The sequence below is a fragment of the Gekko japonicus genome, unplaced genomic scaffold, assembly GCF_001447785.1.
Source record: "Gekko japonicus isolate JY-2015 unplaced genomic scaffold, Gekko_japonicus_V1.1 scaffold398, whole genome shotgun sequence".
Taxonomy (NCBI): Eukaryota; Metazoa; Chordata; class Lepidosauria; order Squamata; family Gekkonidae; genus Gekko; species Gekko japonicus.
In genome coordinates, this window is record NW_015164676.1 from 595,207 (window position 1) to 621,750 (window position 26,544).

The window sequence follows — 26,544 nt, forward strand, 5'->3', positions numbered from 1 at the left end:
GGGGGGGGGGACGGACACACACACCAATTTAGAGGCCTGATGTGTAGGGCTGTCCACCTCCAGGTGGGTTACAAATTAGGAGGGATCAGGAGAGAAGTTGAACCACCAGCACAAAGCAAGCAGTACTGAGTCTGAAAGCTACCATTTGGTGTCGTGGTTAAGTGCACGGACTCTAATCTGGGTTTGATTCCCCACTCCTCCTCCACTTGCACCTGGCTGAATGACCTTGGGCAAGCCATAGTTCTGTCTGAGCTGTTCTTGAAAAAGAGCAGTTTCTGTCAGAGCTCTCTCGGCCCCGCCTACCTCACAGGGTGTCTATGGTGGGGAGGGGGAGGGAAAGGAGTTTGTAAATCACTCTGAGACTTCCTTGGGTAGAAGGGCGGGGTATAAATCCAATCTCCTCCTCTTCTTCTTCCTCCACTCGCAGCTGCTGGATGACCTTGGGCAAGCCATAGTTCTGTCTGAGCTGTTCTTGAAAAAGAGCAGTTTCTGTCAGAGCTCTCTCGGCCCCGCCTACCTCACAGGGTGTCTATGGTGGGGAGGGGGAGGGAAAGGAGTTTGTAAATCACTCTGAGACTTCCTTGGGTAGAAGGGCGGGGTATAAATCCAATCTCCTCCTCTTCTTCTATTGAGATTAGAATTTTTACAAGCAAGCTGAGCCACCTATTTTGAAGGCACTTCACAGAGTGGATCTCACTGTATTATCAAAGGGAGGAATTATGGGATGTTTGTGAGTCGTTTAACAGCAGATTATATTTTTAACTGCTGTGGAATTTGCCCTGAAGAAGAGCAACGGAACCGGGTTTCGAGCCACCCTGTTGGCGAGAAGTCGCGGATGTGCTATTAATAGAAGGGAAGAAATTATGTGGCTTTGGCTGCCGAGAGTCGAGGCATCTTCTGGCACTGCCTCAAGGGACACCAGCAGCCTCATTGCGGGCAGAACTCGGTGCCCCCTCAATCAGGGCTCGAGGCCATTTCGCTGTCCTGAAATCATGGAAGAAATACCAGTTGCTACCAAGTGAATCATTTAGCTAACTTAGTTATTGTGCCCTATTAAGTAAGGATAAAATCCTCTCTCTGTATTTTTAAATAACATCACTTCTCAATACACTGTACCAGATGACTTGCTTAGACCCTCAGGGAATAGTCAAGACCTGCGCCAATGGGTATGTAATGGAGATGCTTTAGGAGATAACCAGTTAATTGCTCAGTCAAAATCTGCCCCTTGGTATGAAAACTTAGAGAAAGGTCATCTAAGAGCCTCCTATTTGATAAACATTACTGCACGTAGTCTACGAGTGGCATTCACGGCATTACGATTTCAGAACATGCCATTAGAAGTACTGACGGGAAGATACCTAAAAATTCCCCTAGAACAGCGTATTTGTCTATGTGGAACTTCTGTTCGCTATGTAATGGTTTGTACACAATATCCGGATCTTAGAAATAGATTTTTATCCCAAGTACTTAATCAACTGCACAATTTTTCTGACAGTGGCAAGCTAATTTTTCTGTTGTCGGACGTGAATCCCCTTATCAGGTAGCACTTTTTGCGTTAGCAGCCGGGAAAGCGAGAGAAAAGGTGGTTCTTAGGAACGCAGCCTACCGAGACACAAGGCATTAGCATTGTCACAATTGGAAATGGAATTTGTAAATGCTGTATACAATTTAAATTTGAGGCATTTTAAATATTTTAGATATTGTACAAATGAATTTAACTCTTACTGAATTTAATAACGAAATGCGTATTTTAAGATATCAGGGATCCAGTTGTATATTGAATTGTGATGGCCAATGGCCACATATAATAAACTTTATTCTGATTCCGACGGCCGAGAGGAGGGATGGCCACACGGAATTTTGAATGGATGAAGAAGCTGACAATTAGAAGTTCAGAATGCCTATATCAGGCCCATGGGGCAGTTAACTTAAAATCAGAAGGCCTTTTGAATTCACTTCCATGGGACAAGGAAGCTTGCCCGCTCACATGGGCCAGATAACGGGGGGGGGGAGGAGGCGTGACTATTCGCCCTGGAGCAAAATAAAGTGCAGTAGCCCAATCACACGGTCCCCCGAATCTCTGGGCTTAGGCTGTTAGCTGGTGATCACATGGCGATGCTGCAGCGTGGCAAAGAAGCAGCACGGTGCGATCACACAAGCGTTTCACGTTAGTGCGCATGCGCAGTTCCGTGGAGCCGCACTGCTTTCAGTTTTGTGTTTGTGCGCGTGCACTTACAAAAAACATCCAGTTCACGACGGGACGTGTACGGGCGCCAGATGCCACGGGATACTAGTGCTCCCGTGATCAGACACCCACCTGTGCTGCGCGTTTTCCAGATACTAGTGCACTTTCCTTGGTACTTTTTAACTCCGCATCTTCGGTGGGATGCCACGGGTTGGCCACGGGTGTGCTACGCTTCCAAGATGTTGCGGTGTGATTGCGCCCCGAAAATCCGCCCGACATTCGTGCCTTTAGCGCTGCTAAATCTCCGTGTGACCAGGACCTTAGAAGGGCACTCAAGACTGATACTTTCAGCACCTCTTATACACCTGGCCCCACTGCTGGACCTCCCAATGGCACCTGGTATTTTTGGCCACTGTGTGACTAGATGGGCCATTGGCCTGATCCAACATTGGCTTCTCTTATGTTCCTCTGTTCTTATGTAAGCCCACTGCCTTCAGCAGCAGGCAGTGTGGAGGGGTCTCTCCTCAAAAATAAGGTTTGTGGCATGGCTATTTGAGGGGCAGGGCTTTTAATTAAGGGGGCAGCCCCCCAAATGCCCCACTGTAGCCACGGGCCTAGCCTATGTGGACAGTTATTTGACCTAAGCACTTTGTTCATTATCAAGGACTTATATGTATTGTGAAAATCTATTAATGTTACAGATCTTTATAGTAAATACATACAATTTTTCATAGAATAATATCTTAGTGATTCCATCACGGTTGTTTATATAGTTTGTGTTGGTTGTTCAGCCTCCAGGTGGGGCCTGGAGATCGCCCAGAGTGGCCATTTGTCTCCAGCTATTTGAGGTCAGCTCCCCTGGAGAAACTGGCAGCTTGGAAGGGTGGACTCTCTGTGGCATTAGACCCCACGGAGGTCCGTCCCCTCCCCATAAGAACATAAGGGGGAAGCCAGTGCTGGATCAGGCCAGTGGCCCATCCAGTCCAACACTCTCATGTCACACAGTGGCCAGAAATACCAGGTGCCTTCAGGAGGTCCAGCAGTGGGGCCAGAACTCCAGAAGCCCTCCCACTGTTGCCCCCCCCAAGCACCAAGAATACAGAGCATCCCTGGCCCCAGACCGAGAGCTCCTATCTGTACCTTGTGGCTAATAGCCACTGATGGACCTCTGCTCCATATGTTTATCTAGTCCCCTCTTGAAGCCGCCCATGCTGGTAGCTGCCACCACCTCTTGTGGCAGTGAATTCCATGTGTTCATCACTCTTTGGGTGAAGAAGGACTTCCTTCTGTCTGTTTTAACCCGACCGCTCAGCAATTTCATTGAGTGCCCACAAGGAGTCCTTGTATTGTGAGAAAGGGAGATGAGTACCTCTTTCTCTACCTGCTCTGTCCCACGTATAATCTTATAAACCTCGATCATGTCACCCCTCAGCCATCATTTTTCCAAGTTAAAGAGCCCCGAGCGCTTTAACCTTTCTTCATAGGGAAAGTGTCCCCACCCTTTTATCATTGTAGTTGTCCTTTTCTGCTATAATATCCTTTTTGAGGTGTGGTGACCAGAACTGCACACAGGACTCCAGATGAGGTCCCACCATTGATTTATACAGGGGCATGATGATACTGGCTGATTTGTTTTCAATTCCCTGCCTAATAATCCCCAGCATAGCGTTGGCCTTTTTCATTGCAGTTGCACACTGCTCTGCCTCCCCCCATGCTCTGCCCCCCCATCTCCAGGAATTTCCCAACCTGGTGTTAAATGTGGGAGGCCTGGTTCCCTTCTTGCACAAGAGTTTCGGTAAGATCTGTCTCGGGCAAGCTCTTCTCAGGAAGAATTTATTTATTTATTTATTATTAATCCAATATCTACCCCGCCCTCCCTGCAATGCCGGCTCAGAGCGGCTCACAGGCGATATATAAACACCATTAAAACAACATAAAATCATCTAAAACCATTTCACTATAGCTAATACAATTTCATAAAGTGCTGGAGATGTTGGTTAGTTATTCAAGATGGTGTACTTTCAGAGTACACTTCCTAAGCGTAGGTGTCATTCTGCTCAAGATCTTCCTGCGGCTCAGGCTAGGTGTCAAAAGCCAAGGGCCAGGGCTCTATAGTGGTGGTGGCTCCCCAGCTGAAAGCTTGGTGGAGCTCCGTCCTGCAGGCCCTGCGGAACTGTAAAAGAAGGCTGGGACTGGAGACCTGGGGCTGCCCCAGAGAAGGCAGGCAGCCCTTCATAAGAACATAAGAACATAAGAGATGCCAATGTTGGATCAGGCCAAAGGCCCATCCAGTCCAACACTCTGTGTCACACAGTGGCCAGAAATACCAGTGCCATCAGGAGGTCCAGCAGTGGGGCCAGGACATTAGAAGCCCTCCCACTGTTGACCCCCCCCAAGCACCAAGAAGACAGAGCATCACTTGCCCCAGAGCCCCTAGCTATACCTTGTGGCTAATAGCCACTGATGGACCTCTGCTCCATATGCTTATCTAATTCCCTTTTGAAGCCGTCCATGCTTGTAGCCGCCACCACTTCCTGTGGCAGTGAATTCCATGTGTTAATCACTCTTTGGGTGAAGAAGTACTTCCTTTTATCCGTTCTAACCCGACCGCTCTGCAGTTTCATGGAGTGCCCACGAGTTCTTGTATTGTGAGAAAGGGAGAAAAGTACCTCTTTCTTTACCTGCTCTTTCCCATGCATAATCTTATAAACCTCGATCATGTCACCCCTCAGTCGTCTTTTCTCCAAGCTAAAGAGCCCTAAGCGCTTTAACCTTTCCTCATAGGGAAAGTGTTCCAACCCTTTTATCATTCGAGTTGCCCTTTTCTGCACTTTTTCCAAAGCTATAATATCTTTTTTAAGGTGTGGTGCCCAGAACTGCACACAGTATTCCAAATGAGGTCTCACCATTGATTTATATAGGGGCATTATTATATTGGCTGATCTGTTTTCAATACCCTTCCTAATAATCCCCAGCATAGCATTGGCCTTCTTTATTGCAGTCACACACTGTCTCGACATTTTCAGTGAGTTATCCACTACAACTCCAAGATCTCTCTCTTGCTCAGTCTCTGCCAGTTCAGACCCCATCAATGTGTATTTATATTTAGGATTTTTGGCTCCAATGTGCATCACCTTGCACTTGGCCACATTGAACCCCATATTCCATGTTGACGCCCAGTTGCCCATCCTTGACAGATCCCTTTGGAGTGCCTCACAAACCTCACTGGTTTTCACCCCCCTGAACAACTTCGTATCATCCGCAAATTTAGCCACTTCACTGCTTACTCCCATCTCCAAATCATTAATGAACAAGTTAAAAAGCAGTGGACCAAGTACTGATCCCTGCGGTACCCCACTGCTTACCACCCTCCACTGAGAGAACTGCCCATTTATACTCACTCTGTTTTCTATTCATTAGCCAGTTTTTGATCCATAAAAGGTCCTTCTATCCCATGATTTTTGAGCTTACTTAGGAGCCTTTGATGAGGAACTTTATCAAAAGCTTTCTAGAAGTCAAGGTAAACAATATCTATTGGGTCCCCCTTGTCCACATGTTTGTTCACCCCCTCAAAGAACACTAACAGGTTAGTGAGACAAGACCTTCCCTTACAGAACCCATGCTGAGTCTGCCTCAATAGGTTTTGTTAGTGCCTACTAATTCTTTCCTTAATAATGGTCTCCACCAATTTACCCGGTATTGACGTTTCAGCCAACCAATGAGACGGAGCAGAGAGAGAGAGAGAGAGAGGGAGAGAGAGAGGCCAAGCGCTGGAGATTCCTCCCTGCGCGGGCAACCCTGGTGGCAGCAGAGCCTGCCCAGCTTCCCGCTCACTTGGCCTGAGATCTCAGGGCCGGGCTTCCTTCTGGAAGGTCCTCCAAAACCCACTTGACAATTATCCAGGGGGTTCCAGCAGGGGGCAAGTAAGTCCCCGGGCAGTGAGGAAGACAGACTTATTAGACCGAACAACGGAGGCCGGGCAGAAAAGGGGCTCGGCTAGTTTTGCATCCCGCGTGGGAGTTCCAAGCCTGACGGAGAAAGAGGGAGCAAACAAAGCAAGCGGCTCAAGGAATGGAGCTGAGCCCTCGGACCTCGTCCGACCCCCGGCTCCAGGGGGCTCCAGAGCCAGTGGGGGCTGGCGCTTCAAGAGCCGGGCTACGGCCAGGGAGGCCCACATTCAAACCCCCCACCCTGCAGGAAAGGTCACCAGGGGTGGCCTTGGGCCGATCTAAGGTTGCCAGCCTCCAGGAGATGATCGCCTGGGATTACGGCCGATCTCCAGCAGACAGCGGTCAGTTCACCTGGAGAGAATGGCCACCGGGAGGTGGAGTCTAGGGCATTCTACCCCACTGAAGCCCCTCCCCTCCCCAAACCCCACCCTCTTCAGGCTCCAACCTCAAAATCTCCATGTATTTCCCAACCTGGAGCTGGCAACCCTGGGCCAATCGCTCTTTCTCAGCCCAGGCAACCTCGCAGGGTTGTTGTGCGGTTAAAACAGAGGAGGGGAGAACACCGGAAACCGCCTGGAACTGCCTGGAGGATAAAACTCAGCATGACTGTCAGAAAACTTTGTGGTGGGGTGACCCAGCTGGACCCAGGCGGTCCCATCCTGCGTTTGGAGCCCCTTCCTGGCTGAGGCCAGTGCCAACCTGCCCACCAGTGTTTGGGAGCACTGCCCGTCAGAACTGGCAGGAGTGTTGGCTGTGGTGAACCCGACGGCCAGAGCCAAGCCACCCCCCTTGCCTGCTTGAAGCCCTTGCTTTGCCCACCCTCAGGCCGCACTCCCCTAGGCTGCTCACCCCCCCACCCCCAATTTCATTTCAGGAAGGTCTTCGCCTAGAAGCTTCATTCGGTGGCCGTGTTTGGCCTTGAGACATATTAATACAGGAAGGCTTGTTTCTGAGCATGCGCAGAGTGCCTTTCATGAAGAAATGCACTTCTAACACTTCTGGGATCAGGAGGAATGGTCGGAATCAATGTTCCGACTAAGCTGTGGAGTCTTGTGAGCAAAAATTCTACAGGCATTAAAGCTGTGAGTGAGCAATTTGGCTGCTGCATAACTTAGTTAGCTCTGGAGCCATCCTTCCTGAGCCAAGACAAAAATATGTGAGCTGGAGGCTAAAAAACTGTGAGCTAGCTCACACCAACCCAGCTTAGAGGGAATAATGGTCGGAATGGGCACGGACCCCCTTTGGGCCTCTTTCTTAGGGTTGCTGGATCCCCTCTGGCCACTGGTGGGGGATGGGGGGTAGAGTTGCTGGATCCAGGTAGGGAAACCCCCCCCCCCAGAGATTTGGGGATGGAGCCTGGGGGGTCCACCCTCTGAACTATCCCTTTTCTCCAGAGGAACTGATCTCTGTAGTCTAGAGTGGAGCTGTAATTCTGGGGGAACTTCCCAACTGGTATCGACCAGGACCAGGGCTTTCTCTGTGGCCGCTCCAACTTGGTGGAACGAGCTTCCGGAGGAGATCAGGGCCCTGCGGGATCTATCACAGTTCCGCAGGGCTGCAAAAATGGAGCTTTTCCACCAGGCATTTAGGTAACGAGCTGCATTTTACCACTTATGCCCTGTGCCAATATTATTTCCAGCCTGAGCCTGCCGATAGTGGAACTAGTGCTGTATGATATATTATGCACTTTACTATTACCAGATCGCCGTCTTTATGTGAATTGTTTTTAATAACCATGTGTGTATTTTATGCTGATATTTATATTGTTGTTTAGCTGTTGCTATTTTATGTCAGCCGCCCTGAGCCTTGGAGGGGAGGGCGGGATAAAAATCAAATGAATGAATAAATAAATAAACTTGAAGCGGGTAACCCTACCAGTAAAGCTGCTGGTGAGTGTGGGAGACGCATTGGCTCAAGGAGCGTGGAGCTGCTGCCTGGCTTTCTTCCGCCTGCAGATGACTGGGGGTGCCACAGGGCATATTAGTCCAAGACGGGATGCGTTTCTGCTCTTGAGAAAACGTCTGTGTGTCATGCCTCTTCAAATCGATGTCCTCCACAGGAAATATTTGGCTACAAGACCCACGGGTTCCGGAGGGCCCTGTGCATTGCCGGCTACCTCCTGTCCTGCGGAGCTCTCCTGCTCGTCTTTTACTGGAAGCCGGCGTGGGACGTGTGGGCCAACTGCGTGCCGTGCGACTTGGAGGAGGCAGACGTGGTGTTGCTCAGGGCCACGGTAGGTCCCTGGTCTTCCTTCTCCCAGGCAGGTCCACCTCCTTGGGTGTTATAAACCAGGGCATGCTGCATTTGGTCCGCCTGGGTGCTCTAAGCTCCCACCGCAGTTCAGCAGCCTGGAACATCTTTTTTATAGGTAGTAAAATGTCTAAGACCTGATGGCTCACGGTGGCACAGATAGTTTGAAAATGTGGTAACAGGAACATGCTGATGGGCATGGCATGAGGCCCTGTCTTCATGCTCAGTCGTTGTCATTATAGCATAATAAGGATTTTGTTTTATATTTGCTGCGGGGGACCTAAAGCCAGGGTTATCAATGTTCCCTCTAAGCCGTGGAGTCTTGTGAGCAAAAATTCTTACTTTCTGAGCTACTGCCATTAAAGTTGTGAGCGAGCGACTTGGCTGCTGCATAAATTAGTTTGCTCTGGAGCCCCATCCTTCCTGAGCTAAGACTGAAATATGTGAGGCGGAGGCTAAAAAACTGTGAGCTAGCTCACACTAACTCAGCTTAGAGGGAACACTGGTTATCACTTTCAAACAGAAAATAGCCGTGGGAATGTAATGGTACAAGACAATTTCTTGCTGAGGTTTGAGTGGCTGGGAAGATGTCGTGGACAGAGCAGTGTTGCCAACCTCCAGGTGGCGGCTGGAGACCTCCTGAGATTGCAATTGATCTCTAGGCCACAGAGATCAGTTGCCCTGGAGGAAAATGGCTGCTTTGGAAGGTGGACTCTATGGCCTTGCACTCTGCTGGGGTCCCTCCCCTCCCCAAATCCCTCCCTCCTCGGGGTCTTCCCCCCAAGCCTCCTGGTATTTCCCAACTGGAGCTGGCACCCATCGATTCTCGCCGCTCTGGGTGGTGGTCACTCTCGCCACTGAAATGACCTGTGCCTGGCAGAAGGTGGGTTCAGAAGGTGGCCGCCTGGGCTGCTAAATTTTCCTCCTGGCTTCTAGGGATTCAAAATGGCTTTTCTGAGAAGGGTTTTGGACAATGGTTTTTGTCTGAACTGTGGCCCCAACGAGCTTGAGGGGAAGCAGATCCAGACTCTGCCCGAGAGCAGCCCCTTCCCCCCCCCTCACAGTCCTTCTCCGTGGGAGGGGCCGGAGAGGCTCCTCATCCTCTGGGTGGCAAAAGGAAACTCTTGAACACGGGCGGAGAGGGACTGATGGAGTCTTCCCTAGTGTGGGAATCCACGCTTGATCCTGGGAGTCCAGCCTTCTCGGTCCTGCTGGTCTCGATCGCCTTCTTTGACTTTTCAGACATTTGAAAGTGTCTAGTCATGCTGGCCACATGACCACGGAAACGTCTTCGGACAGCGCTGGCTCTTTGGCTTTGAAATGGAGATGAGCACCGCGACTGGCTTTCGAGCAAGGGAACCTGAGAGCCAGTTTGGTGTCGTGGTTAGGAGTGCAGGTGGACTCTAATCTGGGAGAACCGGGTTTGATTCCCCACTCCTCCACTTGCACCTGCTGATGTGACGTTGGGTCAGTCACAAGCTCTGGCACAGCTGTCCTTGAAAAAGAGCAGTTTCTGTCAGAGCTCTCTCAGCCCCACCCACCTCACAGGGTGTCTGTTGTGGGGAGGGGAAGGGAAAGGAGTCTGTAAGCCGCTCTGAGACACCTTTGGGTAGTGAAGGGCGGGGTAGAAATCCAATCTCCTCCTCCTCTTCCTCCTCCTCCTCCTCCACCTCCTCTTCTTCTTCCTCCTCTTCTTCTTCCTCCTCTTCTTCCTCCTCCTCCTCCTCCTCCTCTTCTTCTTCTTCTTCTTCTTCTTCTTCTTCTTCTTCTTCTTCTTCTTCTTCTTCCTCCTTTACCTTTTTAGTCCTCTATCAGGACGTTTGCCCCACTGTTGTAAACCAGTTTGGCGACTACTTCCAGGCTCCTGGTTTCACTCAAAGGCTGCAATCATATGCCCAATTAGACCCAACGCATGCCGGGCGGATTTAAAGGGTGTGACCAGACAACAACATCTGGGAACTGCCCCGCAGCCTTCCGCCACCCATTCCGCCGCAGAAGCAGAGTTAAAAGACACTGGGGGAAATCCAGTCATTAACGGGTTGTGATGGGCCACGGACGGACTTTCCTGTGTCTGATCCCTCCAGCACGCCCTCATGCCGTCGCGATGGTCTGATCAGGCCATCCCGACTCTGTGCTGTTGTTTCCCCCCCCCTTTGCAGTATGCGCGTCATCGCAAACTCCATAGGGAGCCCTCAGTGTGGAGGTGCGATTAATCGATCCCTCAGTGAAGCCCATGGGGGGAAAACGGCACACACAAAAAACGACTCACCCGCAGTTGCGTCTGGTCACACACTGACAGAGTGCGCCCCCAGCTTTAAAGGGAGGTGTGATGGTGCAACTGCGGGTCAAATTCCTCCGGAGGAAATAGCCTTGCTCCCCCCCCCCCGTTTTTTCTACCTCCTGTGGAAGGGTCATTTGAGAGGCTCTTGGGAGAAAGGCGAGACCCTTCACGGAATGACTGTCCCATGCAGGGGAAGCCAGGAGAGCGATGCTACAAATGTATTTATTTATTAAGACTATTTCTGTGCTACCTCTTCAGAGTTCTGCTTGAGGAGACGTTAGAAGTAGATCCCAATGGTAGCCATGTTGGTCTGAAGCAGCAGAACGAATTTGGAGTCCAGCGGCCCCTTTAAGACCAACAAAGTTTAATTCTGGGTGTGAGCTTTTGGGTGCACGCACACTTCTTCCTCAAACAAAGTGAAATGAAACTTGCCAGTCCAAACAAATCCATGTTGTTAAAAGACAAGCCATTAAGAGAGACACAGGCCATTGGGCATTAGCAGCCCCAAAACTTTTCATGAAACAGAGCCGAAAACCATTAAGCAAACTGCTTTCTGTCTACGCAGTGCCTTTTCTCCAGACTAAATATATTCGGGGGCTTCTGAAGCCGGCTGTCTTTCCACCTGCCCTCTAGCCCTCTGTGCCACTTGGGAGCTCTGGGCAAGGCAGCGGGCCTCAGAGGAAGAATCCCTTGTGCTTTCCTTAATCCTGATTCAAGGAGGTCCTCAACACTGAAGGGGGAGGGGGCGTTTGTCAGGTCTGCATCCCAAGAATCTGAATGTTCCAACCCCCCCCCCCAGGATGAGTTTCAGAGGTACACGAGGAAGAAGGTGATCTGGATCGACTTGTCGAAACTTTTGGACAGAGACAAACTGAGTCATGTCTTTGGCGCTGACAAGGAATGTGTCATCTCCAAAGCCGTAATGAAGCCGCATTTGAAAGTAAGTAGTACCCCTCTTGGGGCTGGATGCAAGCCATGGGGCGAAGGGAGGACAATGAGGGGGCCCTTCCACAACTCCTTTGCCTCATCCCATGGTGGAAGAGGGAGGAGGCACCTCACAGGACCTCGTCCGGAGGTTAAAGGTGGGCACTTCCTGCCCCCCAACCCTTCAGTTCCCCCAGGATTCCACTCTGCTAACCTTCGTAGAATCAAAGTTCTCCAGGTCCTTGGGGCAGGTGGGGCCATTAATGGCATCCTTAGTTAGGGAGACCGGGAGACCTCTTTGTCCTCCTCGGGGCCAGCAGGGAGAGCTTTTGGAAGGGTCGTGGCTTGTGTGTACGTAGTGACCTTTGAGCCCCTGGGCACGGTGGGAATTGTCCGCAGTCTGTTCTGTGGGGGCGGGGTCAGTCCTTCCTTGCCGTATGGGCATGACACACAGATGTCCACAAGTCCTCATCCCACCTGCATAGCCCAAATCCAGCCCAAATTACAGCTAGGGAGGAATTCAGTAGCAGCCAGGGATCCGATCTGGTGATTCCTGATGGTTGTCCTGCAACTCTTTCGTGTAGGTGAGGTACATCCGGGTACAAAAAATCCGCTATGTATGGGACGTCTCTGCAAAACAGTTCCAGAGAATTGGGTGAGTTTTAATGTCCGTCTTCTAGAATCTCCACATTCAGAGGCAGTCGACCTCTGAATCCCAGAGCCAGGAGGCAACATCAGGAGAAGGCCTCGGCCTCGGCCTCTATGCCCTGTTGCTGGAACTCAAGAGGAACTGGCTGGCCACTGTGGGAGACAGGGTGCTGGACTAGATGGTCCCTCCCTGGTCTGATCCAGCAGGGCTCTTCTGATGTTCTTATGAAGGCTTTGGCCTCTACGCCCTGTGGTTGCCCCTCCAGAGGAACTGGGTGGCCACTGTTTGAGACAGGAGGCTGGACTAGATGTTTCAGCAGGCTCTTCTAATGTTCTTATGAGGGCCTCGTTCTCTGTGCCCTGTTGTTGGCCCTCCAGAGGAACTGGCTGGCCACTGTCTGAGACAGGAGGCTGGACTAGATGGACCATTACTGGTCTGATCAAGCAGGGCTCTTCTGATGTTCTTATGAGGGCCTTGGCCTCTGTGCCCTGTAGTTGGCCCTCCAGGGGAACTGGTTGGCCACTGTGTGAGACAGGAGGCTGGGCTAGATGGACCATTACTGGTCTGATCCAGCAGGGCTCTTCTGATGTTGTTATGACTTGCTGGTGGGAAGCTCTGGGTAACAAAAGTTCTCTGCTTGTCGTTCCATCTGCCTTGGATTTCCTCTTTCCTAGGTCACTGGAGGACAGCAACACATGTTACGAAATCCATCACAAGTTTGCCGATGGGCTGACCACGCAAGAGCAGGATTTCCGGTATGCCCCCAGTCTAGCCAGATGCTGCCTCAGAGCTAGGGATGCCAGATCCAGGGGCGGGGGGAACCCTTGGAGATTTGGAGATGGAGCCCGGGGATGACAGGGACCTCAGCATAGTGCAATGCCATAGAGAGTCCACCCTCCAAAGCATCCATTCTTCTCCAGGGGGACTGATCTCTGTAGTCTGGCGATGAGCTGTCATTCCGGGGGATCCCCAGGCCCTGCCTTGGAGGTTGGCATGCCTTCTCAGCCCTCCGTTGCTTCTGTCTGGAAGGTCCACTAATGACAGCCTTCAGAATATGAGGTCTCCGGTTCAAATCTCACCTCAGTCCCAGACTCTGTAGGTGGCCTCAGACATCAGAGGGTCTTTCTCTCCCCACCTCCCCCAACAACGACAACACCTCCCCCGGTAGTGGAAAGATGAACCACGTGATGATCTCAAGGAAGCCTTGGATGGGGGACTTCTGCAGGGCGTAGAGAGGGAGGAACCTCCGGGGGCCGGAGCATCTCGATGTCCGATTCTGCCGCTCAGAGAGAGAGCCGGGCATTTCCCCCTCCCAGGGAGGTCTCCTCTGAACCCAAGGGTGGCACTCAGGAGCAATGCTTCCTCTAAGCTATGGAGTCTTGTGAGCAAAATTTCGACTTTGTGAGCCACTGGCATTAAAGCTGTGAGACCAGTGTGGGTGCTGGGCCCTGTCGGATTGGACTTCTGACAGCACAGATATAACATCCTCTCCTCCTCCTCTTTCTCTCTCTCGCAGGAAGTTAGTTTGTGGGCCTAACGCCATTGAAGTGGAAATCTGCCCCATCTGGAAACTGCTTTTTAAAGAGGTAACCGACATTGTCACAAAAGGGCCTTTCCGGCCCGCAGCCTCTGTTTGCCTGTGCTTTGGGGGGGGGGAGGCTTAAAAGGTTTGCTGTCATGCCCCCCCGAGCCCCTTCCAGCCCCCTGGATTTGGCTCGGCTTTCAGGGGTGAAGGTTGCCGCGTTGGCCAAAGGGCAGAGCTTGGGGCGGGAGAGTCCGTGGGGACGGCTTTCTGTTTTAATGGGGCGGCAGGTTCTGGTTCCCCTTGAGCTCTTGGCGGGGCCTTTATTTGCTTACAAAATGTCATCGGTGTCTATTTATTTGCACAGGTACGTGCAGTCGGACCAGGAGCTGACAATCAGTGGTTTTCCAGAGGGAGAAAGGGAGGGAGGGGTGTGGCAGCGTATGAGGAAATGCAGCCACAAGGACAAACACACAGACTATCCGGGCCCCCAGGGGTCCTTGGATCTTGCTAGCGAGTGCTGTTGTTGTCTCTCTGGTTGTGTGAGGCTACTGTGAGCGCACTATGAGAGCACCAAGCCCAGCTAGAAATACCTGCCAGGTTATACAGTGGATTTTCAGCCTTCTCTGGGACAGGTCTCGGCGTAGGAATCTGGCTGGGGCTAACCACAGTTTGTCCACTTTCGGGGGCTTTCAGGTGGGCAATAAAGAAACCCTGATTTCCTACAGTGCCCGAATGCAGATGTTAGCTTAGACAGGAGGCTTCCTAAACCAGGCAATGGGGCACAGAGAGGCCGAGACCTTCCCTCTGGGATTCAGAGGTTGACTGCCTCTGAACATGGAGGTTCCCCTCAGTCACCGTGGCTACTGAGCCATTGATAGACTTCTCTCCCATGAATCTATCTAATCCCCTTTGAAAGCCGTGTATTCCTGCGGCCACCACTGCATCCTCCGGCAGTGTATTCCACATTTGAATCACTGGCTGTGTAAAGTAGGATGTCCTTTTGTCTGTCCTGAACCTACTGCCCATCAGTTTCATTGGATGTGAGAGGGAGGAAAAGTTCTTTGCCAGCTCTCTCCACTCCATGCATAATTCTTTAAGCTTCTGTCATGTCCACCCACCGTCATCTCTTTTCTAAACAGAAAAATTCCAGGCTCTTCAGCCTTTCCTCATCAGGAAGGGGCTTCGGCCTGGAGACTGCGTTGTCTGCAGCCCAACAGATGGAGGCCAGCAGAGGACATGCTGATGAGCATCTCATGTGGTTTTCCGTCATGGAAGCCACCGGGCGCCCCCTGAGCCTGCCTGTAACTGTGGAGCCTGACTTATGTCCTTAGTTTGCCAGTTTGGTGTCGTGGTTAAGTGCGCGGACTCTAATCTGGGAGAACCGGGTTTGATTCCCCACGCCTCCTCCACTGGCACCTGCTGGATGACCTTGGGCAAGCCACAGTCCTGTCAGACCTGTTCTTGAAAAGAGCCATTTCTGTCAGAGCTCTCTCAGCCCCACCTGCCTCACAGGGTGTCTGTTGTGGGGAGGAGAAGGGAAAGGAGTTTGTAAGCTGCTCTGAGACACCTCTGGGTAGTGAAGGGAGGGGTATAAATCCAATCTCTTCTTCTTCTTCTTCTTCTTCTTCTTCTTCTTCTTCTTCTTCTTCTTCTTCTTCTTCTTCTTCTTCTTCTTCTTCTTCTTCTTCTTCTCATAAGAACATAAGGTAAACAATATCTATAAGAACATAAGAGATGCCAATGTTGGATCAGGCCAAAGGCCCATCCAGTCTAACACTCTGTGTCACACAGTGGCCAGAAATACCAGGGGCCATCAGGAAGTCCACCAGTGGGGCCAGGACATTAGAAGCCCTCCCACTGTTGACCCCCCAAGCACCAAGATGACAGAGCATCACATTCTTCTTCTTCTCCTTCTTCTTCTTCTTTTTAGATCCTGAACCCCTTCTACGTCTTCCAAGTCTTCACCCTGACGCTGTGGCTGACCCAGGGCTACATCGAATACTCAGTCGCCATCATCATCCTCTCCGTCATCTCCATCGCCCTCACCACCTACGACCTGCGGCAGGTAACTGGGCTGCTCCTTTGGCCTTCTTTCTCCTCCCTGCAAGGGGAAGTGCAGAGGCGGCCTCTGCCTTTGGCTGCAGAGCAAGTTGGAGGCCTTCCTCGCTCACCTGGGCAGGGCTGCAGGGCCAGTTCTTGGGTTTTTTGGGGGGGCCCTGGGCAGACAGTTCTCAGGGCCCCTCTGCCCTCCTGTGCCCACCCACGGTCACTCCTGCTCTCCTTCCCTCCCACCCACCACATGCCCGCGTGTCCTTCCCTGGCCTCCTCAGAAGTTTGGTGTTGTGGTTAGGAGCGCGGTCTCTAATCTGGGGGAACCGGGTTTGATTCCCCACTCCTCCTCCACATGCAGCTGCTGGTGTGACCTTAGTCAGTCATGGCTCTCTCAGAGCTGTTCTCTCAAGAGCAGTTCTCCCAAGATCTCTCTCAACCCCACCTACCTCACAGGGAGAGGAAGGGGAGGAGACTGTCAGCCGCTCTGAGACTCTGAGTGAAGAGTGGGGCATAAATCCAATCTCTCCCCCCCCCACTCGTCTTCTCCTCCTCTCCCCCTGACCTTAGGGACCCCTTGTTCCCTGGCTGTGACAAGCACCTTAAAGACTCACAACACTTATGGCAGGGGATGAGCTTCTGTGAGTCACCGCTCGCTCACTTCTTCAGGTACTTTGGAAAGGGTCAGATCCACACGAAGGAGTGTCTCCTCCCACATGTTCCTGTCCGGGAAGTAAGAAGAAGAAGAGGAGGAGGAGGAGATTGGGTTTATATACCCCACCTTTCACTACGTATGGGAGTCTCAGAGTGGCTCACAAACTCCTTTCCCTTCCCCTCCCCACAACAGACAGACACCCTGGGAGGGAGGTGGGGCCGAGAGAGCTCTTGACAGAAACTGCTCTTTTTCAAGAACAGCTGTGCCAGGACTATGGCTTGCCCAAGGTCATCCAGCCAGGTGCAAGTGGAGGAGTGGGAGAATCAAGCCCGGTTCTCCTAGATTAGAGTCCACGCCCTTAACCACGACCCCAAACTGGCTCTCTAAGGGAGCCACAGGGAGAGGGCCCTCCTGGCCACCTGTTATGTACTGACACAGTTTCCCTGCAACTCGGTGCTGCCAGAGGAAGGGTGAGCTTCCAGCAGGATCCGGGCAGCCACCAATTGGGATGCAATGATTGTGTAAATAGCCTATTGTTGGGAGTGGGTGCGTGATGGGTGTGCCAATCTACGGGCTTATAAGCAGGGCTCCGGCCCTGCTAGAGTTGTCCTTAGTTTGAGCTGATTCACTCATAAACTATGAGCTGATCACTACACGCATCTCGAACCCAGTCTATTTCACCATCCCACCAATCAAAGAAGCCCATTGGGTGGGCACAAAAAAAGGGAGACTTTTCAGTCGTGGCCCCACGATTCTGGAACAGCCTCCCCAGGGGCGTGTGCCTGGCCCCCCTCGCTTTTGATCTTTAGGAGGGAGCCGAAGGTGGTTTTATTTAGGACCGCATTTGAATGAGTTCCCGGCAGGCTTGGACTGTCGTTTGAGATTTCGATCTTTATGTGTTTTATCTACTTTTTAAGATGCCTTGAACTCCTCCGTGAGGAAGAAAGGCAGCTGGTAAATGTTTTAAATAGATGAAATAAATATGTGTGGGAGGCGGCTCCTAGCCTCGATAACCAGGTAGAGCAACCCCCATGGACGGAAGCAGCCTACCTGTACAGGGGCTTCCCCCCCCCATCATCTGGCTCGTTCTGCAGGGGCAGCCTCCCCTCCTACAGGCACTCCTCTGCCGCCCGCCCGGGGCAAGGAAAGAGCAGGCAGGGCCATGACAATCCGATTAAGTTTCCCTTCCCTTTGTCTGGGGGCTTGGCTGTGGCGGCTGAGGCTTTCCAGAGAGCGGAGCCAGTCTCCTCCGGAGTGTGCCCCTCCTCCCCTCCGCCCCATTCCTTCTGCCAGGCTCTGGGTAGAAACACCAGGCACCACCCGGCATTTAACCTTCTGCTCTCCAATCCGCAGCAATCCATCAAGCTCCACAACCTGGTGGAAGAACACAACAACGTGCGAGTGACGGCCTGGGTTAAACACGAAGGTGTGTGAAGCTGGGCAGATTTAGGGAGATAAAACTTGTCGTTGGCTCCTGGCCGTGGCAGACGAATGGAGCCTCTGGGCATTGGAAAGAGGACGCTGGACCAGGCGGGTGCTCCTTGGTCTGTAGTGTTGCCAACTCCAGGTTGGGGAACTCCTGGAGACTTGAGGGTGGCAGCAGGGATGTGATGTCTGCGAGTTCACTCCCTGAAGCTGCCCGTTTCTCCAGGGGCACTGGTCCCTGTACTCTGGAGGTCAGTGGTCATTCCAGGAGATCCCCAGGCCTCACCTGGAGGCTGGCAACCATAGGTCCTGCAGGGCTGCAATCCAGAAGCGAGTCAAGGTGCTGGTTTTGGCCAGCCAAGCTCTCTGGCGCTTGGGCCTTCCGTACCACAGAGCATCCTCTGGGCATCAGGGCACCACTTTCCTGGCAATGCCCACCAGAGGAAGGCGCCACGGAGTGGCCTCCTTAGGGGGTTGACCCTCAGCTCTGGAACTCCTCGTGTCGGAGATCTGTCTTTCAGAGACTGCAGCTGGGCCATCTAGAAGAGTCGAGAAATCCATTCTCATTTGGCGCTTTGCAGGGGGTGAGAAGGCACAGCCCAGGGGGTGAAGAGGCTGGGCGGGCCAGATCCCATTGGCTTGGAGGCGGAGTCTTCTTTACAAGTGAACACTGAGCCTAAGGAAAGAATGAGAGAGTGGGGACGAGCACAAACCGGCTCACAAACAAAAGTTCGTGACAAATTTTGGGCGGTTTGTGGTTTGCAAACTGAAGAACTGCCACGAACTTCCAGTAATTATAAAGCAGTTTGTGGGCAGTTTGTGGCAGTTCATGAAGAGCAGAAAGCAGGGGGTTAAATGGCTTGGAGACACTTAAACCCCTGCTTTCTGCTCTTCACAAAAAACAGCTGAGTGGTGAGGAGCAGAAAGCATGGGTTTAAATGGCTCCAAGCCATTTAACCCCATTTTCTGCTCCCAGTCAATTTTCGTGAGGAAACTGCTGGTTTCTGGTTCATTTCAGTTCATGCGGCTTGTGCCCATCTGTATAGGAGAGTCATCCAGGGGTCAGTCTGGGCACATCAATATCGGCAGCCCCCCGAAGTCCTCCAGGACTCCCTTCCGAGCATCTCACCCCTTGGTCTTGTCTTTCTGTAGGTCGCCGTCAGATGGCGTCTTCTTCCTTGGTGCCAGGAGACGTCATCCTCTTGGAAGGCCAGAAGCTTTCCCTGCCGTGTGATGCTGTCCTTCTGGATGGCAGCTGCATCATCAACGAGGGGATGCTGACAGGTACCAAGCAGGGGAGGGGTCCTTGTCTGTGCAGGAAGGGCCGAGTGATATCAGGGGTGGTAGCCGAGGTCAGTCACTTCGCGAAGGCCCACAATCCCCTCAACCACCATGTCGTGCTTAGGGAGGGGCCGTGGTTCGACGGAAGAGTCTCTGCTTGGCATGCAGAAGGTCCCCGGTTCAACCCCCAGCAGCATCCCCAGTCTCCAAGGACCAGGCAGGAGGAGATGGGAAAGACCCTTTTCCGCCTGAGACCCTGGAGAGAGAGCAGCTGCCAGTCTGAGTAGACAATACTGCCCGTGATGAGTCAAGAGTCCGATTCAGTGTCAGGCAGCTTCAGGTGGGTTCATGTGTTCGGCTGCACTCACTGCCTGGTGGCCCTGGGGAAAGGGCTGCAGCCGGTGGTGAGCGTGGGGCGAATGAGGGCATGTGGGGGGGGGGCTTGTGGGGGGAAGGAGAGGGGAGGGGGGCCCTGGGAACGCTCTGCCTGGGGCCCCTCGAGAGCCTGGCCCTGGCCTGGGCTGACTTGTCTTTGTGTGCTTGGGGTTCTCAGGAACGACCTGATTGGCGGCTCTTTTGCACCCTCCCTGTTTTGCTGTCTCCACTGAGCCTGTCAGGGAAGCTGGAATGGGGAGCCCCATGCAAAGACCAGGAGGGCTGAGAAGGGGTGGAACTGGGGGGAAGGGGGGGGAGGTGGTAGGCGGGGTATGTGCAGACCCCCTGCTCTGCGGGATCTCCTCAGCATGGAGAAACGGGAGCCTTCATGAAGAAGAATCCCGGTCCGTGTGGGAACGGCTACGCACTGGTCGGAGGAGGAGGAAGCCACCGACACGGACTAGGCCCTGCGGCTTCCTCTGCCTTGCTGAGAGGGTTGCTCGGTCCACCACCACCCCCGGCAGTGGACGGGGGGGGGGGCGTAGAGTTGCCAGATCCAGGCTGCAAAACTCCTGGAGATTTGGGGATGGAGCCTCAGGAGGAGAGAGACCTCAGTGGGGTACCTCTTGAGTCTGGGGATGAGCTATAATTCCAGGGGATCCCCAGGCCCCCCCCCCCCGGAGACCGGCACCCCTCCTCGCTATTGATAAAATTCTGTACTTCTAGGGTGCGGTCAGACGGCGTACTGAGAGCGGGTTAAACTGCTCCGGTTCTAACTGGATTATATTTGATCTGGATAACTGCGATCACACTTACCTCCCTTATCCCGCCTCACCGCGCAGTCATGTCGCACCCCGGCATCTACACTACTGATGTGTAGGAGCATGTGTCGGCGGGTTTCAAATCTCTCCCCCCCTCAGTTTGTGCGTGCGCATAGGCGCCCCTCCATAGAAGGGGGGGGAACTATCATGGTGCATGCACAGAACCACCAGGGCAAATCAATCCAACCCCTCTAACAAAAGACTTCTCTTTAAACGTTTGAGCCAAAAATGGCCTCCGTGAGATCCCAAACTCATCTAAACACTAAAACAAGCGACCGTTTAAATGTCAGTTTTTTAAACGCGGTGGTGGAGCTCCGCCTATGCGCACACCACCAATGCATTAAAAAAAATGGCGGGTGAAAAGCAGACGCCTCGGGCAGCTTTCGAGCGGGGAGGGGGTTTAAACCGGAAGTGGCTCGACACCGCAGGAGCGATCAGACATCAGGAAAGTGCAGCTAGAACCGGAGAATCAGGAAAACATCATTTGGGGACCTGGTAACAAAATACTCCGTTTTAAAGGGGGTTTGAGCCGGAAAGCGACGGCTGGGGATGGTGCGCAGATGTTGAGTGTGTGAACGTTACTGAAGTGTGCTGAAAGTGGAATAAACGGCCCATCTGAACGCACCCCTAGAGTTCCTGGTGGGAGAGTGCTGGCCCCTGAAGAAGGAGGCCGTTTGGACCAAACATTGGACTGAGGAATCCTCAAAGGGTTAATATTAAAAGTAAAGTCCTAATTAAAAAAGAATTAACTAAAAGACTTACTATTAAACCAAAACCAATTCATAACTGTTCTGATCATCTTCTCTGCAAACTTTAACAGCCATTTCCTGTCTACTAATTGGTAAGCAAATTACCACAAGTTTACTGTCTGTCCTAGAAAACTCATTTTTAACCCCCCCCCCCAAACTTTAATTCATATTCTACTAACAATCACAAGCTTAGTCACATGAACACACAATGAAGCTGCCTTACACTGAATGAGACCCTTGGTCCGTCAAGGTCAGTATTGCCTGCTCAGACTGGCAGCAGCTCTCCAGGGTCCCAGTCTTTTCCCATCACCTCCTGCCTGGTCCTTTTACCCGGAGATGCTGGGGATTGAACCTGGGACCTTCTTCATGCCAAGCAGAGGCTCTGCCACTGAGCCACGGCCCCAGCCCCAGCCAGTCTGTTCTTCAGGTTTAATTCTGTTCCAATAATTTATGAACAGAGGCCACCTTTGTACACATAATGGTTGCACTGGCCTATTTCCTTCCCTCGATTGCTTGCAAACAGCGATTTTCTCCATAACCAGGGTTAGCCAGTATTTCCAGGGGCTTGCCATGAGCAACCTTGCAGCCACAACCAGATTTCGTAGAGCATACCCACAATTCTCCTCTGAGGATTCCTCCATTTGGCCTAATGTGTATTGATGAATGAATTAATTAATGGTATTTGGTGCCTGCACTTTGGCTGGAAGAGCTGAACTCCCTGGCCTTCCCATCTCTCCCGTGCAACAGCCTGTGGGAGCCGGACAGGCCTGCTGACCCCGGTGGGGGGGGATGGTGTGTGTGTTCCAGGTGAGAGCGTCCCAGTGACCAAGACCGCCTTGCCCCACTCGGAGAACACCCTCCCCTGGAAGACGCACAGCGTGGAGGACTACCGGCGCCACGTCCTCTTCTGCGGCACAGAAGTCATCCAGACCAAGCAGACCGTCAGAGGGCCCCCCAGAGCAGTCGTGTTGCAGACGGGTGAGAGGGGGGCTCCTCGCTGGAGGGGGGCGGGGGGGACTGGGGGCTCTGCTGAAGTTGCCTCGAACCAGGGGGAGCAGAAGGGCCACGGAGGGGAAACGACCACCGCTGTACAATCGAGATGTCCTTGCCCCCATTCAGCACTCGCTGGATTGGAACCGGGCAGGAGAGACAAGCGGACAACTCCAAGCCATGCTCAGGGCCTCTGAGAACGTAGGAAGAGTCCTACTGACCAGTGAGGGTCCATCTACTCCAGCATCCTGTCTCACAAAGTGGCCAACCAGTTCCTCTGGAGGGTCAACAACAGGGCATGGAGGCTGAGGCCTTTCCCTGATAAGAACCTCAGAAGAGCAATGCTGGATCAGACCAGGGAGGATCCATCTAGTCCAGCATCCCGTCTCACACAGTGGCCATCCAGTTCCTCTGGAGGGTCAATAATGGCATAGAGGCCGAGGCCTTCAGAAGAACATCAGAAAAGCAATGCTGGATCAGACCAGGGAGGGTCCATCTAGTCCAGCATCCCGTCTCACACAGTGGCCATCCAGTTCCTCTGGAGGGTCAATAATGGCATAGAGGCCGAGGCCTTCAGAAGAACATCAGAAAAGCAATGCTGGATCAGACCAGGGAGGGTCCATCTAGTCCAGCATCCCGTCTCACACAGTGGCCATCCAGTTCCTCTGGAGGGTCAATAATGGCATAGAGGCCGAGGCCTTCAGAAGAACATCAGAAAAGCAATGCTGGATCAGACCAGGGAGGGTCCATCTAGTCCAGCATCCCGTCTCACACAGTGGCCATCCAGTTCCTCTGGAGGGTCAATAATGGCATAGAGGCCGAGGCCTTCAGAAGAACATCAGAAAAGCAATGCTGGATCAGACCAGGGAGGGTCCATCTAGTCCAGCATCCCGTCTCACACAGTGGCCATCCAGTTCCTCTGGAGGGTCAATAATGGCATAGAGGCCGAGGCCTTCAGAAGAACATCAGAAAAGCAATGCTGGATCAGACCAGGGAGGGTCCATCTAGTCCAGCATCCTGTCTCACACAGGGGCCATCCAGTTCCTCTGGAGGTCCAGTAAGGAGGTGTAGAGGCTAACAGGGTACAGAGGTTGAGGCCTTCCTCTGAAGTTGCCTCCTGGCTTTGGGTTTCAGCAGTTGGCTGACACTGAACATGGAGGTTCCTTTTAGTCCATGTCTAGTAGCTGTTGATGGAGCTCTCCTCCATGAATCTGTCCAATCCCCTTTTAAAGCTGTCTGGCCATCACAGACATCCCCTGGTAGTGAATTCCACATTTCAATCACTCTGTGTGTCAAGAAGTATTTCCTCTTTCCCCTCCCGAATCTGCTTCCTGTCAGCTTAATTGGGTGCTCTCGAGTTCTACTATTCTGGGACACGGAGAGAAATTTCTCTCTGTCCGCTCTCTCCCCACTGTGTGCACCGTCTTACAAACCTCTCTCCTGTCTCTACTTAGCTTTCTTTTTTCTAAACGGAAAAGTCCCCGACTCTTCGTCCTTTCCTAGTCGGGAAGGTGCCACAGCCCTCTCATTAGAAAGGGTGCGAGTCCCCCTTGCTACGTTTTGTCAAGTAGCAAAATAACAAGTAAACTTGACAAAATGAAACAGACTGGCATAACGGATGTGCCCAAAGTAGATTTTCCCACTTTCAAACGCTAAACATTCCAGCCCTTTGACAGAAGGAGCAGCGTCAGGCTGCTGAGGCTTCCTTGGCTTCCACTGTCCCAAGAGGCCTCTGGGGAGAGGGGCCACCGCATCCCACCGGTTCCAGCACCTCCCGTCTCCCTGTGCGGGCCCCTTTCCTGCCTCCAGCTGCCCTGATCCGCCTGGCCTTGGCGCAGGTGAGAGCTGAGCGGCTGGCGGTGCTGCCCCTGGCCTCTGCCTCCCTCGGTGACCCTCCTTCCTCCTGACGGGACGTCTCGTGGCAGGCTTCGACACACCCCGTTTCAATGACCTTCGACGGTCTATCTCATCTTTCTGTGTATTATGGACGCAGGCTTTAACACCGCGAAGGGAGACCTGGTGAGGTCCATCCTCTACCCGAAGCCCCTGAACTTCAAAATCTACAGAGACGCCTTCAAGTTCATCCTGGGCCTGCTCGTGATCGCCGTCCTGGGCATGGTCTATGCCATCTACGTGTACACCAGCCACAAGGTGAGGGTGGGGAAGAGGGTGGGGGTGGGAACCCCCCAGAACCTGGGAACGTGAGGGGCTCGTGGCAAGTGGCTCGTGGCTGGGCAGGACTGGGGTTGCCGAGGGCTGGGCCAGGCCTTTTGCATCATCTCAGGGCTATTTGGGCAGAGTACCAGATTTGGGGATGGGGGTGGAATTGAATGCTCCCCAGGTAGCTTTGCCTGGTGAGTTCGGGGTGGGGGGCATCTGTCTGTTGCACCAAATAGATTGCAAAAAACTGAGATCCAGAGTGAAGTCCCAGGAAGCAAAACCAGCCATGCCACCGGCGCTTCCGTCAAAAACTCATATTGGGAAAACAGGACCCCGGGGGGTGGGGGGATTCTCTGTCCCCTCCCAGGGTTGCAGCCACACTGCTTTGTGTCGTTTGGGTGGGTCCTAGCAAAAGGTGTGAGATGGACTTTGTTCTGTAAAGAGACAGAAGATCTGATTGTGGATGTCCAGCACTTTCCTCCTTAGGCCTTCCCCTGGGGTTTGCCTCAGCCCCTCCCCCCTCTCTCCAGGGGACCAGCTGCCTCAGGCCCGGGCTCCTCACCCCCCAGGGCACGATGGGGCAGTGCTCCGTCCCAAACACCTGCCCGCTCTCTTCCCTCCAGCAACCTGGAGAAGTCACCCTGGCCATGGCCCTCCTCCTCCTGACGATTCCCGTACCCCCAGCCCTCCCGGCCGCCATGACCACCGGCATCGTTTACGCCCAGCGGAGGCTGAAAAAGAAGAAGATTTTCTGCATCAGCCCACAGAGGATCAACATCTGCGGGCAAATCAATCTAGTGTGCTTCGACAAGGTGCACGGGACGGAAGGCGCTCCCCGGGGTTGGGCAGGCTGGTGGGGACGGGGCGGAGGGAGGGAAGTTTGGCTGTCCGGACCACTTCAGATCTGCCCCCCAGTCCTTGGGCTGGGCAGCTCTCTCTCTCTCTCTCTCTCTCTCTCTCTCTCGCCTCCCGCTGGCAATGCTCCCTCTAAGCTGTGGAGTCTTGTGAGCAAAAACTCTACTTTGTGCGCTCCTGGCATTAAAGTTGTGAATGAGCAATTTGGCTGCTGTACTCCCACTCCCCCCCCCCCCCCCCGGCACCAAGAATACAGAACATCCCTTGCCCCAGACTGAGAATTCCTACCTATACCTTGTGGCTAATAGCCACTGATGGACCTCTGCTCCATATGCTTATCTAATCCCCTCTTGAAGCCGTCCATGCTTGTAGCTGCCGCCACCTCCTGTGGCAGTGAATTCCATGTGCCTCCCACCGGCAATGTTCCCTCTAAGCTGTGGAGAGTCTTGTGAGCAAAAATTCTACTTTGTGAGCTACTGGCATGAAAGTTGTAATTGAGCGATTTGGCTACTGCATAAATTAGCTTGCTCCGGAGCCCTCCTTCCTGAGCTAAGACAGAAATGTGTGAGCCGGAGGTTGAATCACACTAACTCAGCTTTGAGGGAACACTGCCCACTGGCAATGGGAGGATAAGGTTACATCCTACCCTACAGGACTGTGGTGTTCCCTCTAAGCTGAGTTAGTGTGAGCTAGCTCACAGTTTTTTAGCCTCTGGCTCACACAGTTTTGTCTCAGCTCAGGAAGGAGGGCTCCAGAGCAAACTCATTTATGCAGCAGCCAAATCACTCACTCACAGCTTTAATGCCAGTAGCTCACAAAGTAGATTTTTTTGCTGTTGCGACTCTACAACTTAGCGGGAGCATTGGTCATGACTGAGAAAATTCTCCTTTTTTTTTTTCCTCATTTTACCCCCCCCTTTCCCCCCCCCCCCCCGTGGAGACCCTGAGCGGCTTACGTCATTCTCCCCTCCTCTGTTGTGTGCTCAGTACAACCCTGCAAGGTAGGCGGAGAGTTGGTGTGATGTTGTGGACACTGGATGGGGGAAGGACCTGGCCTTGAGCCCCCTCTTCTGCCAGGGAAGTTTGCTGGGTGCCTTGGCCCCGCCAGCCTGGCTGACCTCGCAGGAGTGTTGTTGCGAGAAAATAGAGGCGGGCAGAACAATGTTCCAAAAGCCGCTTTGAGTCTGAGATGGAGAGAAAAGCGGGATATAGAGGAAGAAGTCCCTCCTTAGGCTGAGAGTGCGTGTGGGCATGGCAGCCCTGGCCCAAGGTCACCCAGCCAGCTTCCATAGCAGAGCAGAGATTCGAACCTGGGTCTCTCGGATCTGGGTCCAGCACTCCAATTGTGACACTCCGTTGGCTCTCCGTTGACACTAAGCCCTTTAAAAATTAGAGTCTGCAGCGGATTCAGTGCAGGTTCA

At 52.8% G+C, this 26,544-nt stretch overlaps 1 protein-coding gene across 1 annotated transcript in view; it reads left to right on the forward strand.

Moving 5' to 3' along the window:
- LOC107108761 (probable cation-transporting ATPase 13A5) overlaps positions 1 to 26,544 on the forward strand; it is a 60,498-nt gene that overhangs the window by 2,103 nt on the left and 31,851 nt on the right. The window contains exons 2-12 of the mRNA XM_015409277.1: positions 8,195 to 8,368; positions 11,466 to 11,606; positions 12,175 to 12,245; positions 12,914 to 12,994; positions 13,756 to 13,825; positions 15,695 to 15,829; positions 17,822 to 17,894; positions 19,046 to 19,177; positions 21,927 to 22,097; positions 24,103 to 24,260; positions 24,893 to 25,081. Coding sequence (XP_015264763.1) covers positions 8,195 to 8,368; positions 11,466 to 11,606; positions 12,175 to 12,245; positions 12,914 to 12,994; positions 13,756 to 13,825; positions 15,695 to 15,829; positions 17,822 to 17,894; positions 19,046 to 19,177; positions 21,927 to 22,097; positions 24,103 to 24,260; positions 24,893 to 25,081 — 1,395 coding nt within the window. The remainder of the gene's footprint in view (positions 1 to 8,194; positions 8,369 to 11,465; positions 11,607 to 12,174; positions 12,246 to 12,913; positions 12,995 to 13,755; positions 13,826 to 15,694; positions 15,830 to 17,821; positions 17,895 to 19,045; positions 19,178 to 21,926; positions 22,098 to 24,102; positions 24,261 to 24,892; positions 25,082 to 26,544) is intronic.